At 49.2% G+C, this 18,341-nt stretch overlaps 1 protein-coding gene and 1 non-coding gene across 3 annotated transcripts in view; both read right to left on the bottom strand.

Annotated features, from left to right (window-relative positions):
- Window positions 1-18,341, bottom strand: part of ITGA2 (integrin subunit alpha 2) — a 92,946-nt gene that overhangs the window by 60,000 nt on the left and 14,605 nt on the right. For both annotated transcript variants that reach the window (XM_066240713.1, XM_066240724.1), the window contains exon 2: window positions 9,196-9,316. In XM_066240713.1, the coding sequence (XP_066096810.1) occupies window positions 9,196-9,316 (121 nt within the window). The remainder of the gene's footprint in view (window positions 1-9,195; window positions 9,317-18,341) is intronic.
- Window positions 1,586-1,717, bottom strand: LOC136321172 (small nucleolar RNA SNORA31). The gene has a single exon (XR_010728460.1). It is a non-coding gene; the product is annotated as a small nucleolar RNA SNORA31 (small nucleolar RNA).

The raw sequence follows: 18,341 nt of genomic DNA, 5'->3' as shown, positions 1-18,341 counted from the left end.
TAGTGAGACACATGGTGACGGTGATCAGTGCTTTGTGGAAAAATGAACAGGACAGAGCCAGGTGTGGAGGGGACTGAGGTGCTTATTAGAATGGTCAGGGAAGGCCTCCCTGAGGAGGTGACATTTCAGCAAGGCCTTGAAGGAAACTAAAGGAGTAAACCGTAAGACTCTGGTGGAAGAGGAGTCCAGTCTGTGGAAACAGCAAGTACAAAAGCCCTGTGGCTGGACCAGAGCATGGGAACAGGGAAGAGAAAGGCAGTGAGGTCAGGCTGGGATGGGGCCGGTCCCAGACCCACGTGGATGGGAGTGTACAGATTCAGCTTCCCTGAGTGAAACGAGAGGCCTGGAGGGTTTCGAGTGGAGTCGTGATGTGATCTGACATATTTTAGGAGGCTTTCAAAGGCTGTCCTCATGAGAACGACAGTGTTGGAGCAAAGGTGAGGCAGTTAGGAGACAACCGCCATCATTTGGGGCGAGGGGGAAGTAGGCCACTCCCACAGGGATGGTGGGAGAACAGGTGGCGAGGATGTCCTATGTTAGGTACATTTTGAAGAAAGGGCCACCCCACCAGTATTTCTTGAGAATTTAAAGAAAAGAAAAGAAAAGAAAAGAAAAAAGAAAGAAAGAAAGAAAGAAAGAAAGAAAGAAAGAAAGAAAGAAAGAAAGAGAGAGAGAGAGAGAAGGGAGTCATGCATGACTGTAGGGTTTTGGCTAAGAACCTGAAGGGCAGTAAGTGCTCCACATCAGATAAGGGAGTACTATCAGTGGAGCAAGCTACTGAGGTAAAAGGACATCAGGGTGTATCTCAGAAACCCAACAGATATCTTACTTGGAATTAGAAGCCTATTGTACATAATAACCACATCAACACAAGACATTTCAGAACCTATGGTATAGAAATATTGTTCCTTATATCACTTAGTCCCGAGCCACTGACAACACAAGGTGTCGGCCTGTTCCACAGGGCCACATGTTTCCTGACTGTAACCTTCAAGGAACTTAGGATGGAAAGAACTCTCCTGAGAAGACCGTGTGTCTCTGGAAGGAGGAAGACAGGTAGATAGAGGTCATTTTTTTGCTCTCGGTTGACAAATATGGCTATTATGAATTTAATACTTAAACTCTTTGGCGTCTGTTGAAAGGCAGTTTGAGTATATAAGCCTCATTATACTGCCTCAGACTTCTTTGGCTACCAGATTGTTTCCTCCAACAACAGGACGGGGAAACCCTGGGTGCAGAGTCCACCAACCTCATTACTGCCTGAAACACCTTAAGTTTACTGCTCTGTCTCCTGAAAACCCTGGGAATTCACTTCTGCACTGGAAGCAAGGGAATCAATAAAAACAGATTCTGTTACGCTGACTCATCCAACATGCAACCGTTGACCTGGAGTTAAACTCAAAAGCCAGGATACTCAGTTTTAAAGCTCTATGATGGTATAAATTCTGCATTCTTGGGCCCTAGTGGGGAGAGAAGAAATGATTTCAAGACCACCCACTTGTATAAATAAATCAAAGCCCATGAGTGGTACCTTTCAACTAGGTTTTTTGGCAGGTGATTTTTTTTTTTTGTTTTTTGTTTCTTTTATTGTATTCCCCCATTCAATCTTGGCTGCCACAGTCAGACAGACAGAAAGCGCAAGGACCCTTTTTCTTGCATCTGCACTGGAGCCCCAGCAGCAGACAGTAACTGCTCCAGGTCTGTCAACTAGATGCATTGGCAGGTGGTGGTTTTAACAAGAATAAGGATTGGAGGAGCAACAACGTGTATAAACTGCTTTCAGTTCATAAACCCTTCTCTACAGGCATTATTAACCCCTTTGACACTCATAAATTCCCCATGAGATCAAGTGTTGTAGCTATTCCCGTTATCCTATTAAGGAACTGTTTGGAAGTACCCGCCTGGCGATGAAGCCTAGACCTTTGGTTCCAAACCCTTGAGCCTTCCCCTCACATTGAGTTCACACAGAACTCTGCGAGAGGAGAGGTACCCATTGTTTTCCCGCCACCTGGGCCATAAACAAAATGGGCAAGAGGTTCCACCTGTGCCTTGCAGTGTTCTCTAGATCCCTCCTCCGATGGAGTTAGATGGATGGACATGTTTCAGACAATGAGCCACCAGGAAGCTGTGTGTGTGTGTGTGTGTGTGTGTGCGTGTGTGCACGCGCACGCCCCATTTGCTGCTGTACAGAACGTTGTCCCAGAAGTGGACATCCATGTGTTCACAAAGAGGGGTGCTCAGTGTGATCAGACAAGACAGTGAGGCCTGCAGGGTTCTGAAGGTCATTGGAAACCCCCCTTCAGACACTCTGTGGCAGCAGGCCCCCCCACATGCTAGTCACAAAAGACAGGTGCGTGTGTGCTTGCAGGTGTCCACACAAGTTTGCACTCAGAGTGGGGAAGGGCGAAGCAAGTCAGAGCAGGGGATACTAAGAGTGCTTTTTCTATGACAGACTTTTATTTGTGATAATAGCACCAACCATGCAAACAGGGTAGCCATAAAGATGATTTTTACTTAGTGGGGAAAAAAATGAAGAACTATGGGGTACAAATGTAACTGAATCAACACCAAGGTGGTCCATAGAGTTCTAGAAGACACTTGGGACCCAATTTAGCCAGTCCTTACTGCTGGCCTGGAGAAAGTCATTGTTGACAGGAGACATGCCACATTGTGTGTCTATATTAATAGTGAATTCCATGCCAATAGCATAGTGGTTATTTATAAAAATATTTGTATGGAGTTTTTGGCCCTGGCTGGTTGTCTCAGTGGTAGAACATCTGCCCAGCATATGGATGTCCCAGGTTCAATTCCTGGTCAAGACACACAGGAGAAGCGACCATCTGCTTCTCTACCCCTCCCCCTCCCTCTTCTCTTCCTTCTCCTCCCACAGCCATGGCTCAATTGATTTGAGTGCATCGGCCCCAGGCACTGAGGATGTTAACTTCCTCCTCCTCAGGTGCTAAAAGTAGCTCTGTTGCAAGCAGCCCCAGATGAACAGAGCATCAGCCCCAGATGGGGGTTGCTGGGTGGATCCCAGTCAGGGCTCATCAGGGAGTCTGTCTCCCCATCTCCCTTCCTCTCACTTGAAAAAAGAAGAAAAAAGTACATTGAGTTTTTCAGACTTAGGATAAAAGGGCAAGAATCTATCTATTATAGGCAAATGTCTAATGCCCTTACAGAACAACACATTAGAGTGACAATAATGAAAGTGAAATGGAAGAACAAAAGGGAATGTCTACATCCTGGATTTAAACACAAACCCTGGGAATAAACAGAGTGAGCGTGTGACATGGCACTGCCTGGACAACCCAATGGCAAGATAATTTCCGATTCAGAAAGAAACATAAAGGATGATACTGGCTTATACTGCAAGGCCATAATGAAAGACAAAGGCATGGTGATACTGGGAAGGGGATTGGAATAGCACGCATGGCCAAGACGGAGAAGAAATGGACCACAGTGAACCAGTAGGCTTGGAAGCGAACCCACGATGGATGAGAGGGGGGCTAAGGAGCTGGGCAGAGGGAGGGAAGGAAGGCTGGCAGAGCCAATGACCAAAACCCCTGACTTCTTTCCTGGTGACCTACGCATGGAGCTCATGAGAGACCGCACAGTGGCTTAGGTTTTGAAGGGTTTTACTTCTGTTCTCTCTCAAGGTGCTCAATGCCCTCCCATCTGGCAGAAATGACACTCTCTTTGGGTTCCAGAGAGGTGGTGTGACTTCCCCAAGGTCATTCTGCTCCTGGTGTTGGAGCTGACAGTGAGACCCCTCAAGCTCGGGCTCTTGACAAAGCCCTCTGCACGAAGGAACGAGAAGACAGACACTGTCATCCCTGCCCGGGCAATACTTTTTGTGTGACAGAACTTCCCATTCAAAATACTGGAGTTGATGTGTTATAAGGTTTATACAAAAGTTATACTTAAATATTATTTTATATATGTCAACTACATTATGTCACTCTCTTTCTTGGATATTTATAAAAATATGTGCCTGTAGGGCATTTCATCTCTGTTTTGCATTAATCTACCCTAGGTTTATTACTTATTAGTTCTGTAATCTGAGGCAAACTATTTCACCTAAGCCTCAGTCCCCTCATTGGTAAAAGAGGTGATGATTTCACAATGCTCTTAGAAGCATTAGGAGTAGCATGTGTTCAGCAAAGAAGGAATACTCAATAAATACCAGGTATTGTTAACACCAACATTCCATAGGACTATCTTTGATGTCTGTTATAGAATTGAACATTTTCTATGTTATCTAAAATTCTCTTACAATCTGTTGTATTTACAACAGACATAGAGCTTTGTTAAATAATTTCTTTACTAAAACGTTAAAATTAATTTAAGCTCACGTACTGATAACATTACTTTGTTGGCCATGACACGTGCTCATCCCAGTCCCCTCTTTCCTGAGGGAGTCGTAAGCAGGCACCCGCCATTGCTGGAGCAAAACACATTTCTGCACCTAGCAGTACCCCCGATTCCCAGACAGTCCTCGTCACACAAGCAGCTGCCATGCTCTAAGGTGTTTGAGTCATGAAATGAGCTCAGATTATTCTTGGGTTGGGCCTTCGGGTAAGACAAACAGACTGGCCAGTGTGCAAACCACAAGCCTCCAGGAAATGATTTTAAACACGTCCCATCCTTTTTGCAACTGTGTGATAAGGATTGCATCATCTGCAGCCGAACAATCTGTGTGTAAAATGAGGACACGCCCAAGCAGACAACCCTCACTCAGCCTGGGAACTTTGCTTCCGGACTGAGGGGTGCTCTGGGCTACGCTTGGGGGGGGGGGGTAACCAGCTTTGAAAATCACCCAGCTCATTTAAGACCATGACAAAGCCTCTAGACTTCTCAAAGCCATGCCACCACTATTTTTAGAGTAAATTCCTCGGTGCAACAATAGCATAATAAATAAAACCAGTAAAAGATTGTGTTAAAATCTCATCGATCCCCATGTAAACCATGCCTGTAAATTCTTAGACACAGGGGCCATAGGGAACAGCAAAAGTGTTACTTTTAAAAGAGTCGAGAGCGAGGTAAGAAAACTCAGACTGAAGCAAGCTGTCGGGAAGAATGAGCGGGCTGAGGATGCAGTTGGGGATCACAAGACAGGTGGCAAAGAATATCCATGTGAGCAGAGATAGCCCCTCAACAGCAGCTTCCAGACGGACAAGCAGTAGGGAGGAGCAAAAACAAAGGTGTGTGTGTGTGTGTGTGTGTGTGTGTGTGTATTATAGATTTTAGAGCTAAAAAGGAAAAACTCAGTTATTAAAAGACTTCATAGCAATAGCCCTTCCTGTGCCTAAGATGAACGTGATTGGTATCAGAAGGCAGGTTAACATTTAAACAGTCCTCTCCATACCTGCGGCCCCTGCAACGTCCGTAGAGCTGTCGTAAATCAGCAGAGGAGAAGGCACGGTGCCAATGGTCACACGAATAGGCAGCTCTGGATTGCGGGTGTCACGTGACATCCCGGAGCCCGCGGACTGTGAGGGCAGCTACCCTCACCCCTGGCTGCTTCAGCCCTGCCGTGGGGACACCCGGCAGCCTGGTCCTGTCACAGCCCTACCCTCTGCGGCACTCACCCAGGTGGGGCCAGGCCAGAGAGAGAGACGTAAGGAGGGGACCCCTCTGGGGTCCCTCCCAAGCCTTAAAAAGAGAGAATGGCTCATAATAGTGAGTATGTGAATGACACAAAAATGCACATGCAAGGAAGTGGCTGACAACTGTGGTGTCTTTGGCCACCCAGGCAGCACCTAACCTTCAAGGTCTGCGCCTCGCACTCTGCGCCTCCCAGGTGCCCGGCCTGCGACACATCACACGCTCAGGCCCCGGCTCGGATACGCTGCCCTCTGCTTCACAAGCCACACCGGGGGAGGACCAGCATGCCAGGCCGGTCTTCATCCGTCCCTGCCTGGCACGCCTCCGTGGGCTCGCCCTCAGGTCAGATGGGCACTCACACCTGCTGGTGGTCACATACGGGCTGGGGGGGGGGGTTAGGCCTGGGAAAACCCACCCAGCACAACACCCACTGGAAGGCTCTGCACCAGGGTTAAAAGCACCAGCCCAGACAATGATAGAGGGGTACCCTGTGTCCTAACAGTCATTGTTTTTGTGTTTAGACATCTTCCAGGAAAGACACATGAAGGCCAAGGCCGGATTTAGAAGCATGGTGTCCCTGGTCCTCACATAACCTTTCCGCACCAGAACGTCACCATGAACGCTAGCACACTGGACTGTTTCCAGCATGTGTGTGCTCACAGGGAATGCTGAAGAGAGAAAAGGAACGTGGCTGCCTCTCACTTGCCCCAGGCCTCGGCCCACTGGGCTCCTGTCAACTTTTTGTCCCTTTGGGTCTTACCCAACTTCCAACCTGCAATGTGGCCAGCGACTGAGCCTCCTTACAATCCTGGCCAGGCCCATCACCTCTAATACATCTTTACTGTTGGTGACCCTTTCTCTTAGAGGTACCCTGTCCCAGAAAAACTGTCACTTCAAAGAATAGCCTCAAGCATAACGGCCAGTTGGCCTTGGCAAGGCCATGCTCATGAAGCAGGACATCGGAGAGAGTCTCAGGTCTCGTTCAGCTCATACTTAAGTCAGTCTACTCTAGTTCCCTTGGTAGAGTTCCTTGGGTGAATCATTCGGAAATAGGACTTACGTTCAGTCCTTCCACAAATGATAATGGATCCTCTGGTCTGTGCTAGATAGCACTCTGGGTTCTGACGACATCCAAGTGATCAGAACAACGTCCCTACACCCAGAGGCAGAGGAGGAGACAGATAATGACCATAGAACACATAAAGACCACTTCAAATAGTGACAAATGCCATACAGAACATCAGTCAGCGCACCGGGCTGGAGAGGGACAGCAGGTGCGGTGAGTGCTAGTTTAGACAGACGAGGGGACACAGGGGGTCCGAGACTTGGGAGAACCAGCCAGCCAAGGGAAGGCCCTGGGAAGACTGCTCCTTCCAGGACAAAGGCAGGTGCGGAACCTTCGAGGCAGGAACAGCTTGGGTGCACCTGAGGGGCAGACGGAAGCCCAAATTCTGGAGCACAGTGGACAAAGGTGAAGGAATAAAATAGGATGTGGGCGCGGCCGCTGGAGGCCAGACCATGAAGCAGCTTTTAGAGAATTTTAATTGCAGTGGACGGCCACAGAGGGTTTTACTAGGGGGTGATATTTTCATTTTGAAAAAACACACACATTATTTACTGACTTTCACAGAAAGAGGAGAGAGGAGGGAAGGAATGAGAACTATCAAATCAGAGTTGCTTCACTTTAGTTGTTTATTGCTTGCTTCTTGTTTGTGCCTTGACTGGGCAAGCCCGGGGTTTCAAACCAGCGACCTTAGCATTCCAGGTCGATGCTCTATCCACTGAGCCACCACAGGCCAGGCTAGGGAGTGACATTATTTGGATCATGTTTTAAAAAGTTCACTCTGGCGCCAGTGAGGAGAGTAAAGAGGGGTTAGAAGGGCAGCAGGGGGTGGCTGGGAAGTGCTGGTGGTGAGAGGTGGGCTGTTATCGTGAGTATTGTGGTGGTATGTCAACAGGGACCAGCTATGTGGGGGAGGCGAGAGAAAGAGGAGTCAAGGAGCTCTGGCCTCTTCCGCTGGTATGGACCATCTGATATGCATTCCTTCTCAGTTGAGTTTGACATGTCTGTGTATCGGGCATTAAAGTGGAGATGTGTGATACGAGTGTCTGCACTTCAGGAAGGAATCGGGGATGGATATGTAAAATTGGGGGTCATTAGAAAGTTTATCTGCTGGATTCCAAGGCCAGACTACACCAGCCATAACATCTTTGTAATCTTATGCTTTATGGTTCTCAAAGCGTAATTAGATACTTGTTAGAGATTCTCTCTCTCTGTCTCTCTCTTTCTCTTTTCTCTCTCTCTTGTACCCCAAAGGATGACAGTAACTGCTACTCTCTGGGTTTCCAACGACTGTGCTCATCCTTCGGGCTGACTGACAAACCTTCTACGACGCACACACTGCCTCCCAGGTCTCCCGTGCTGGTTAACCCTCCTCTGCGGCCTATTCCTCTCCGTCCCCTGAGACCGACCCCTGATCCACCTCTTCCAAGCCGCCCTGGGAGACACAGTACCCTCTCCAGTGATTATTTCATTTCACTCCCCATCACAGACAGCCAAGGTCCAAGATGTGAATAATTTGGATTTTAAATGTTTCTTGGAATCCATTTTTTAGAGCATCAAACCCAAGTTCACGCGGAAAGAAAAAAAAAAGGTTGTAAGTGACCGCTCTTATCTGGCAAGCCCACAACAGCCCGTTTAATCACTGCAAAGGGCTCTGGAGGACCCAGGCTCTGAAGCTCGGGGGACTGTCTGCAGTCTTCTGCTGCCGCTGTTAGGGAGATGGGGGCGGTCCATGGCAGGACTCCCGTCTACCAGCGCACATCAGCTCTGGAAGAAGGGGACCTACAGCTCTTCTCCCTAAACAATGTTCAGAATCACCTGAGCTTATTTTTACAATTACCATGGGGAACTTAGAGCATCAATGGGGGGTACAGCTCCATATCCATGAAAGTGGTTGTATATAAATGTATTGATTGTTGATAAATGCAACCATTACACAGCATTAAAAAACTCGGGGCACTTTTGGGAAAAAAATAAAAGATGCTAAATGCACTAGAGAAAGGCACCTTTGTAACTTTCGCCTGGACGCTCGTGAGGACCCTTCCCATCTGAGGTAGGGAAGGCTGAGGGAATGTAGGCAGAGCCTCGATGAAGGAGAAAATTTAGGGAGCAATTCTACAGTCTAGAAATGGCTCAGGGGCAACAGCATCAGCTACATGAAGATTTACAAAGCTGGACAGAAACCAGTTTAGTACAGAAAAAGAAATGAAGATAAATAAATCAAACTATAAATATCTCTATGTCTGTCTGTCTGTCTTCTATAGTCAAAACCAGTATTAGGAATTTGCTAAAGACTACATAAAGAGAATTTTCTATCCGTGGTTTTATAAAGTAGCATTATATCATCCCATTAATTACCAGTCTTAGAGTTACCACTGCTCAAAGAAAAGTTCGTTTAAAAATAGTTGACACCTACTTGTCAATAATACAGTCATGCACCAACCTGAACGAGCACATAGCACCTGGTGTCACATATTAAACACACATAGTTGTTTCTACAGAGGTCACAAAGAAGAGACCACGCTTACCAGTTGCCTTTTGGATTTATAAACTGCTGCACCACGTAACCAAACTGCTCACTTGAAGGACCGGGAAATATCTTCGCCTCCAGGAGCCCAACATTATACGCCACGCAGCAATTCAAAACGCCTATTGAGAAAGATAAAACAGAGCCCACATTTACAATTTGAGGCTATAAATCTGTCACAGAATTATCCAGGGCCCCCTTGCAAACAACTCATTGGATGAAATTCTTTTCCTTCTTGGTTTACCAAGGGACAGTAGCTACTGCTTTTTTAGGTGCTTCTCCAGGGCCGGGGGACCACCACGCTTGGTCCTTCAGATGCATGGTGCACTGTCTTGTTCATCCTCCTGCACAGCCCTGAGACGGGGCTGCTCGCATTGTAACTGTCCTCCAGAGACTCCCAAGATTCCCCAGGTGAGTGTGTCTCACAGGTGGACAGTGACAAGGGCGAGGGCAGGACTTGAGCACAGGGCTGTGTGACTCACAAGCTTGACCTGTCAAACCACATGTCACCTCTGGGGATACTAAAGCCACTTCAGCTCCATGTGTTCTTTCTGATAGCAGAGGACTCTGTGTCCCCAAGGCAGGGTCTGAAAGTGGCATCCTCTGCTGCTGAGCCCCCTAGAGTCCTGGTCGGCAAACTGTGGCTCACGAGCCACATGCGGCTCTTCGGCCCCAAGTGTGGCTCTTCCACAAAATACCACATGCGGGCGCTACCTCGATAAGGAATGTACCTACCTATATAGTTTAAGTTTAAAAAATTTGGTTCTCAAAGAAATTTCAGTCGTTGTACTGTTGATATTTGGCTCTGTTAACTAATGAGTTTGCCGACCACTGCCTAGAAGGTCGAAGATTGAAGATCTGTAGTGGGCTCCCCAGGAAATGTCAACTGAAAGGGCGCAGCTGCGTCTTCGAAGGCGGCAGGGAAACCACGGCTCCTGGAAAACCGGGTTGTGTCCCTTCGGAAGTGATCCTGTCCAAGGATGAACATGTAAGAAAAGGGGTCATTTGTCTCTGATTCTGGCAGGAGCTGTCAGAGCTATTTTGCTCCTGGATGCTGCTTTCTGAATGATAATCATGTTCAGAAAAAACAGAGCATTAACTCGGGCTGTCTGTCCTCTATCCTACCGCATTGGGAGAGAGAAGGGTGCCCGGATCCTGCCACTCCGTGGTTTGCTTCCTGCTGTCTGAGGTCAGCACTCACGTGTGCAGACACGAAGGCAGGGTGCACTCCTTAACACCACCATCGAAGTTCCATTAATGTGTGCTTTCAGGAAGGAATATTCCGCTTTCTGGGCAAGTGTTCTGTAGGTCTGTCATTTCAGACACAGAAAGGATGGAGGAAAGGCCTGCCCCCCAACTGGTGCCCGCGTCCTTCTGGGCACAAATGCCTCTAAGGGCTCCAAAGGAACCAAGGCCTCACTAGTGATGCTTTGACAAAAAAGTAATTTCCTCTCGGAGTGCCAAAATCACTCTCCCATGGACCTGTTCCCTCTAGAGAGCGCAGCGCATTATTTTCCAGAAATGCATGCTGCCAGGAAGAGAAAAAATAATCCTTTTGAATACTCTGGAGCAAAACCCACATTGGTCTACACCTGCGACAGTTCTGAACACCCACAGTGTAGATGCACCAATCCATACCGGTCTACACCTGTGACTGTTCTCCTGAACACCCACGGTGCAGATGCACCAATCCATACCGGTCTACACCTGTGACTGTTCTCCTGAACACCCACAGTGCAGATGCACCAATCCACACCGGTCTACACTTGTGACTCTTCTCCTGAACACCCACGGTGCAGATGCACCAATCCACACAGGTCTACACCTGCAACGGTTCTCCTGAACACCCACGGTGCAGATGCACCAATCCACACCGGTCTACACTTGTGACTCTTCTCCTGAACACCCACGGTGCAGATGCACCAATCCACACAGGTCTACACCTGCAACTCTTCTCCTGAACACCCACGGTGCAGATGCACCAATCCACACCAGTCTACACCTACAACTCTTCTCCTGAACACCCACGGTGCAGATGCATCAATCCACACAGGTCTACACCTGCCACTGTTCTCCTGAACACACACGGTGCAGATGTACCAATCCACACTGGTCTACACCTGCCACTGATCTCCTGAACAACCACAGTGCAGAAGCACCAATCCACACCGGTCTACACCTGCAACTCTTCTCATGAACACCCACGGTGCAGATGCACCAATCCACACCGGTCTACACCTGCAACTCTTCTCCTGAACACCCACGGTGCAGATGCATCAATCCACACAGGTCTACACCTGCAACTCTTCTCCTGAACACCCACGGTGCAGATGCATCAATCCACACAGGTCTACACCTGCAACTCTTCTCCTGAACACCCACGGTGCAGATGCACCAATCCACACAGGTCTACACCTGCGACTCTTCTCCTGAACACCCACGGTGCAGATGCACCAATCCACACAGGTCTACACCTGCAACTCTTCTCCTGAACACCCACGATGCAGATGCACCAACCCACATTGGTCTACACCTGCCACTGTTCTCCTGAACACCCACGGTGCAGATGCATCAATCCACACAGGTCTACACCTGTGACTGTTCTCCTGAACACCCACGGTGCAGATGCACCAATCCACACAGGTCTACACCAGCAACTCTTCTCCTGAACACCCACGGTGCAGATGCATCAATCCACACAGGTCTACACCCGCAACTCTTCTCCTGAACACCCACGGTGCAGATGCACCAATCCACACAGGTCTACACCCGCAACTCTTCTTCTGAACACCTACGGTGCAGATGCACCAATCCACACAGGTCTACACCTGCGACTGTTCTCCTGAACACCCACGGTGCAGATGCACCAATCCACACAGGTCTACACCTGCCACTGTTCTCCTGAACACCCACGGTGCAGATGCATCAATCCACACAGGTCTACACCTGCAACTCTTCTCCTGAACACCCACGGTGCAGATGCACCAATCCATACCAGTCTACACCTGCAACTCTTCTCCTGAACACCCACGGTGCAGATGCACCAATCCACACAGGTCTACACCTGCAACTCTTCTCCTGAACACCCACGATGCAGATGCACCAACCCACATTGGTCTACACCTGCCACTGTTCTCCTGAACACCCACAGTGCAGATGCATCAATCCACACAGGTCTACACCTGTGACTGTTCTCCTGAACACCCACGGTGCAGATGCACCAATCCACACAGGTCTACACCCGCAACTCTTCTTCTGAACACCTACGGTGCAGATGCACCAATCCACACAGGTCTACACCTGCGACTGTTCTCCTGAACACCCACGGTGCAGATGCACCAATCCACACAGGTCTACACCTGCCACTGTTCTCCTGAACACCCACGGTGCAGATGCACCAATCCACACAGGTCTACACCCGCAACTCTTCTCCTGAACACCCACGGTGCAGATGCATCAATCCACACAGGTCTACACCCGCAACTCTTCTCCTGAACACCCACGGTGCAGATGCACCAATCCACACAGGTCTACACCCGCAACTCTTCTTCTGAACACCCACGGTGCAGATGCACCAATCCACACAGGTCTACACCTGCGACTGTTCTCCTGAACACCCACGGTGCAGATGCACCAATCCACACAGGTCTACACCCGCAACTCTTCTCCTGAACACCCACGGTGCAGATGCATCAATCCACACAGGTCTACACCTGCCACTGTTCTCCTGAACACACACGGTGCAGATGTACCAATCCACACTGGTCTACACCTGCCACTGTTCTCCTGAACACCCACGGTGCAGATGCACCAATCCACACTGGTCTACACCTGCAACTCTTCTCCTGAACACCCACGGTGCAGATGCACCAATCCACACCGGTCTACACCTGCCACTGTTCTCCTGAACACCCACGGTGCAGATGCACCAATCCACACAGGTCTACACCTGCAACTCTTCTCCTGAACACCCACGGTGCAGATGCACCAATCCACACCAGTCTACACCTACAACTCTTCTCCTGAACACCCACGGTGCAGATGCATCAATTCACACAGGTCTACACCTGCCACTGTTCTCCTGAACACCCACGGTGCAGATGCACCAATCCACACAGGTCTACACCTGCAACTCTTCTCCTGAACACCCACGGTGCAGATGCATCAATCCACACAGGTCTACACCTGCAACTCTTCTCCTGAACACCCACGGTGCAGATGCACCAATCCACACCGGTCTACACCTGCAACTCTTCTCCTGAACACCCACGATGCAGATGCACCAACCCACATTGGTCTACACCTGCCACTGTTCTCCTGAACACCCACGGTGCAGATGCATCAATCCACACAGGTCTACACCTGTGACTGTTCTCCTGAACACCCACGGTGCAGATGCACCAATCCACACAGGTCTACACCCGCAACTCTTCTCCTGAACACCCACGGTGCAGATGCATCAATCCACACAGGTCTACACCCGCAACTCTTCTCCTGAACACCCACAGTGCAGATGCACCAATCCACACAGGTCTACACCCGCAACTCTTCTTCTGAACACCTACGGTGCAGATGCACCAATCCACACAGGTCTACACCCGCGACTGTTCTCCTGAACACCCACGGTGCAGATGCACCAATCCACACAGGTCTACACCTGCCACTGTTCTCCTGAACACCCACAGTGCAGATGCACCAATCCACACAGGTCTACACCCGCAACTCTTCTCCTGAACACCCACGGTGCAGATGCATCAATCCACACAGGTCTACACCCGCAACTCTTCTCCTGAACACCCACGGTGCAGATGCATCTATCCACACAGGTCTACACCCGCAACTCTTCTCCTGAACACCCACGGTGCAGATGCACCAATCCACACAGGTCTACACCCGCAACTCTTCTTCTGAACACCTACGGTGCAGATGCACCAATCCACACAGGTCTACACCTGCGACTGTTCTCCTGAACACCCACGGTGCAGATGCACCAATCCACACAGGTCTACACCTGCAACTCTTCTCCTGAACACCTACGGTGCAGATGCACCAATCCACACAGGTCTACACCTGCGACTGTTCTCCTGAACACCCACGGTGCAGATGCACCAATCCACACAGGTCTACACCTGCAACTCTTCTCCTGAACACCCACGGTGCAGATGCACCAATCCACACAGGTCTACACCTGCAACTCTTCTCCTGAACACCCACGGTGCAGATGCACCAATCCACACAGGTCTACACCCGCAACTCTTCTCCTGAACACCCACGGTGCAGATGCATCAATCCACACAGGTCTACACCCGCAACTCTTCTCCTGAACACCTACGGTGCAGATGCACCAATCCACACAGGTCTACACCCGCAACTCTTCTTCTGAACACCTACGGTGCAGATGCACCAATCCACACAGGTCTACACCTGCGACTGTTCTCCTGAACACCCACGGTGCAGATGCACCAATCCACACTGGTCTACACCTGCAACTCTTCTCCTGAACACCCACGGTGCAAATGCACCAACCCACATTGGTCTACACCTGCCACTGTTCTCCTGAACACCCATACTGCAGATGTACTGCTGCACATCTTTACTTTTGAGGAAATGAAATGCAGAAGAAAATAAAGGAGCAAATGAAGCAGAGAGTTAGAATAAACATTGAGAAAGATGGCGTCTCTCATCCCAGTTTAACATCACCCCACCGTGCAGAACTCAGAGGTGCTACTGAGACATTACCAATTATCTAAGACACCGGTAAATGCTTGGGGAGGTGATGTCAAGCTGCTCCAACTTTCAAGTTATCTGATGCTGGGAAGGCCACATGTGACTGTGTATATAATGACCTCATTTCCCCCCATTAATGGTAGACCCTGGCAGATCATATAACAACATGAAATCATGATGGAGTTCATTTTCTCATCTAGTAGTTAAATTTTATTAAATATATATATGTGTAGGTTTATATATAAATTTTATTATATAAGTAGATTTGCAGTTATCCATAAGGAAAATGACATACAAGTTATGATTACGATAATACAAAGATAAACTGTGTATTGGGTACTCACAACTGTAAACTTTCTTTTGCACACCCGTGTACACACATACACACTTGAAGGCCTGAATCTCAATGACAGAGCAGGCACAGGGTGTCACTGTCTAAAGAAGGTGAAACGCATTTCTCCCGTGTCTCATAGAAACCAGGCCTCAGAAGTTGCAGGGCACTGGCAGGAGCAGGGACGCAGGACAGTGAGCTGGACATCCCAGGGCAGCAGTCACTAAGACAGCAGGGCAGGGAACACTCGTAGGGAGCAGCAGAGACTCCCAGGAGAAAGGTGCCCTGAGTCCAAGAGAAACCATCTCACCTAAATCAGTATTGGAGCGACTAGGAATGATCTGTCCTGAGACAAGATGCTCTCTCTAGCTGAGGGTCTGTGAACCCAGCAAACAAGCTCTTTCTCAGACACAGTGGTTCAACGGGCATGTCACAGACCTTGCTATGTCTCAAGGGAGAAATGCAAAGAAATTAAGGGGTCCCGGACCATGAACGTTTAATCCAGCAGGTGAGATTCCTTTAGGCGTCAGATCTGACAGCAATCCTCTGCGGCTCGGGGCTCTGTCCCTGGAGCCTGTGCCAGGCTTGCTGGCCTCCGCGTCTCTGTCCCCTTTGGTCCCAGAGGGCAGCACTTCTGCTGAGACAACATCCCTGCAAATGCTGCCGGTCTCCGTGCAGGTGCTGGGCTCCTGGCCACCAGACAGGAGAGCACTCCCCCGACGGACGTTTCTGGTTCCTGCACCTCCCGCTGGCCTCTGCTCAGGGGGTTCAGATCTAGGGAGTGCATGCCCAAGCGGCACTCGGCTCTTCGGAGCGCATGCCCAGGCGGCACTCGGCTCTTCGGAGCGCACTTTCCTAACAGTGAGTTTCTCTCTCTCTTCTATTTTTTTTTTTTTTTAGCTTTTCTATTAGCTTTAAAAAATATTTTTTTGTCATCTGGACAGGCTCAGCTGAGATGTTCTCAAATCATCAGCGTCTGTTCTTCTCTCTCTCCACTCTGACACTCACCCTACTCCACAGGGAAACAGCCAGCTGCACCTTCCATGTTCTGCTTTGGAAGTCTCCGCAGCTAAGTGTCTACATTAACTCTTGAAAGTCCCACTTTCTACACATCGGCGGGTCACCATTGGACCAAGGTCCTTGCCACTGTGTCACGGAGGCTCACCTTCCCTCCAGTTTCCGACAACGCTTTCCTTACTTCCTTCTGTGCTCTGACCAGAAGTGGCTTCAACATCCACGTTCCCAGCGACCATCTCCAGGAGGCAGCCTCCAAAGACCCTCCATCCAAATAAGGTCAGATGCACAGATTTTGGGGAGACAGGACACAGACATATGTTTTGTGGGGGGCACCACTAAATTCTATACAATGGGAATGTGGAGAAGGTACAGTCCTGACACCTGTCCACCTGGGCCGCCTCTCAGGGTGTGGTTACAGTTGATGGCCTGGCTCCCTGGGGGACAAAGGGCAGGCTGGCCAATTTCCTGTTGGTAAAACAGCAGGTGTGCCCCGCCTTGGGCCCCTGCCCTGCACGGCACCTACTGCGTGTGCCCGCATGCCTTGGGACCCGTTCGCGCAGCCCCTGGGGGACCTCACAGGAGGCACAGAGGGAACTGATGTCCACACGCTCGTGCTCACACAGACTGTAGTGCTCTGAGTGACAAAGTCCCCGTCTCTGACTCAGGAAGCCCATGCCGTCGGTCAGCATCCATGAAATGATGCTGGGCTAACGTCCGAGCCTGCCCCCAAGGTGACACCAAACACCAGGCCTGGCAGAGCAGAGAACAAAAACATCCTGATGTCGGGAAGCTCGGGACTGAACGACAATGAAAATGGACACTTTCTGAGGGTTTAGAGAAATCTTCAGATTTCCTACAAGAAAAATTTTCCTACAAGGTTGGAATAGGGATTTGAACAAATCTTATTTACATTTTCAGAAGCAGAGACACTCCAATTGACATCTAATGAATAATTTGCTGCTTCGTTGATTTGTTGCCACCATTTTTTTTTACAGGCTAGGCATGTGTCATTCATCTGACAATGACTCTTTGTTCATATCAGAGAAACACGCACATCACTTCCGTTGCCAGAAAGAAACCCATTCACATGTTGTTAAGTGTGCGGGGGTGTTACGGAGGAACAGCATCCCTCCCAAATTCATACGCTGACATTCTGACTCCCGATGCAACTCTACTTGAAGACAGGGACAGAAAGGAGGTCATTCAGGTTAAAAGAGGTCAAATAGCAGGACCTGAATCTGATAGCACCGTTGTCCATATAAGGTGAGGGGCATCCCAAAGCCACACAGGTGAGCAAGGCAATAGGTCAGCAGTCTGCACTCCGGGAAGGGAGGTCCCACCGGAAACCCACCTGAGGGCCCCTCATTCAGGACGGTAGCTTCCAGAACTGCCGAGAAAATAAATTGCTGTTGTTAACGCAGCCACCTGGCCTGTGGGGTTTGGTGAAGGCAGCCCCAGCCAATGAGACAGGGAGCGATGAGATGATACCAGAAAACTTCAATTTACACCTCTGAGTTTTGACAGATCATTCTATCAAGGCATAAATGCACATGTATGAACACAAGAGAGATACTCATGCCAGTTATACCATTTACAGTGCATATTTTGTGTGGAGTAGGTGTTAATTTTTTGTGTGTGTGACAAAGGAAGTGTATTAAGCCTGGAGAATGATGGCACAGAGTCAGGTGACCTGCGGCCCTTTCCCATTTTTGATTTTGCAGGTGATAAACTTTTACAAAAGTCCACTGTGATGGCTTCTGGAGTCCATTTGTTAAGTGCTTCATAAAACTCAATAGATTTCTCTCTTTTTTTTTAATAAGGATGTTGAAGTGTTTCACCATCGGGCAGACCTATTATGTCCCAACGGCCGAGGGGCCTGGGAGGTCCACTAGGAACCCCAGCTCCTCAATGCACCTTCTACTTACAACATTCTTCGTCTCCTTCCATGTGAGGGCAGAAACTCAGTAGCACTTTTGTTCATTTAGCAAGGCAGCGCCTGTTCGATGACTTGCTGAGTAACAAGACCTGCCTCATGGGCCTAACTGAAGCCAGTATTTCTCCCACTATACACC

The sequence above is a fragment of the Saccopteryx bilineata genome, chromosome 1 (assembly GCF_036850765.1).
Source record: "Saccopteryx bilineata isolate mSacBil1 chromosome 1, mSacBil1_pri_phased_curated, whole genome shotgun sequence".
Taxonomy (NCBI): Eukaryota; Metazoa; Chordata; class Mammalia; order Chiroptera; family Emballonuridae; genus Saccopteryx; species Saccopteryx bilineata.
The sequence above is the reverse complement of the archived record's forward strand: the minus strand, read 5'-3'. Positions and strand labels throughout refer to the sequence as shown.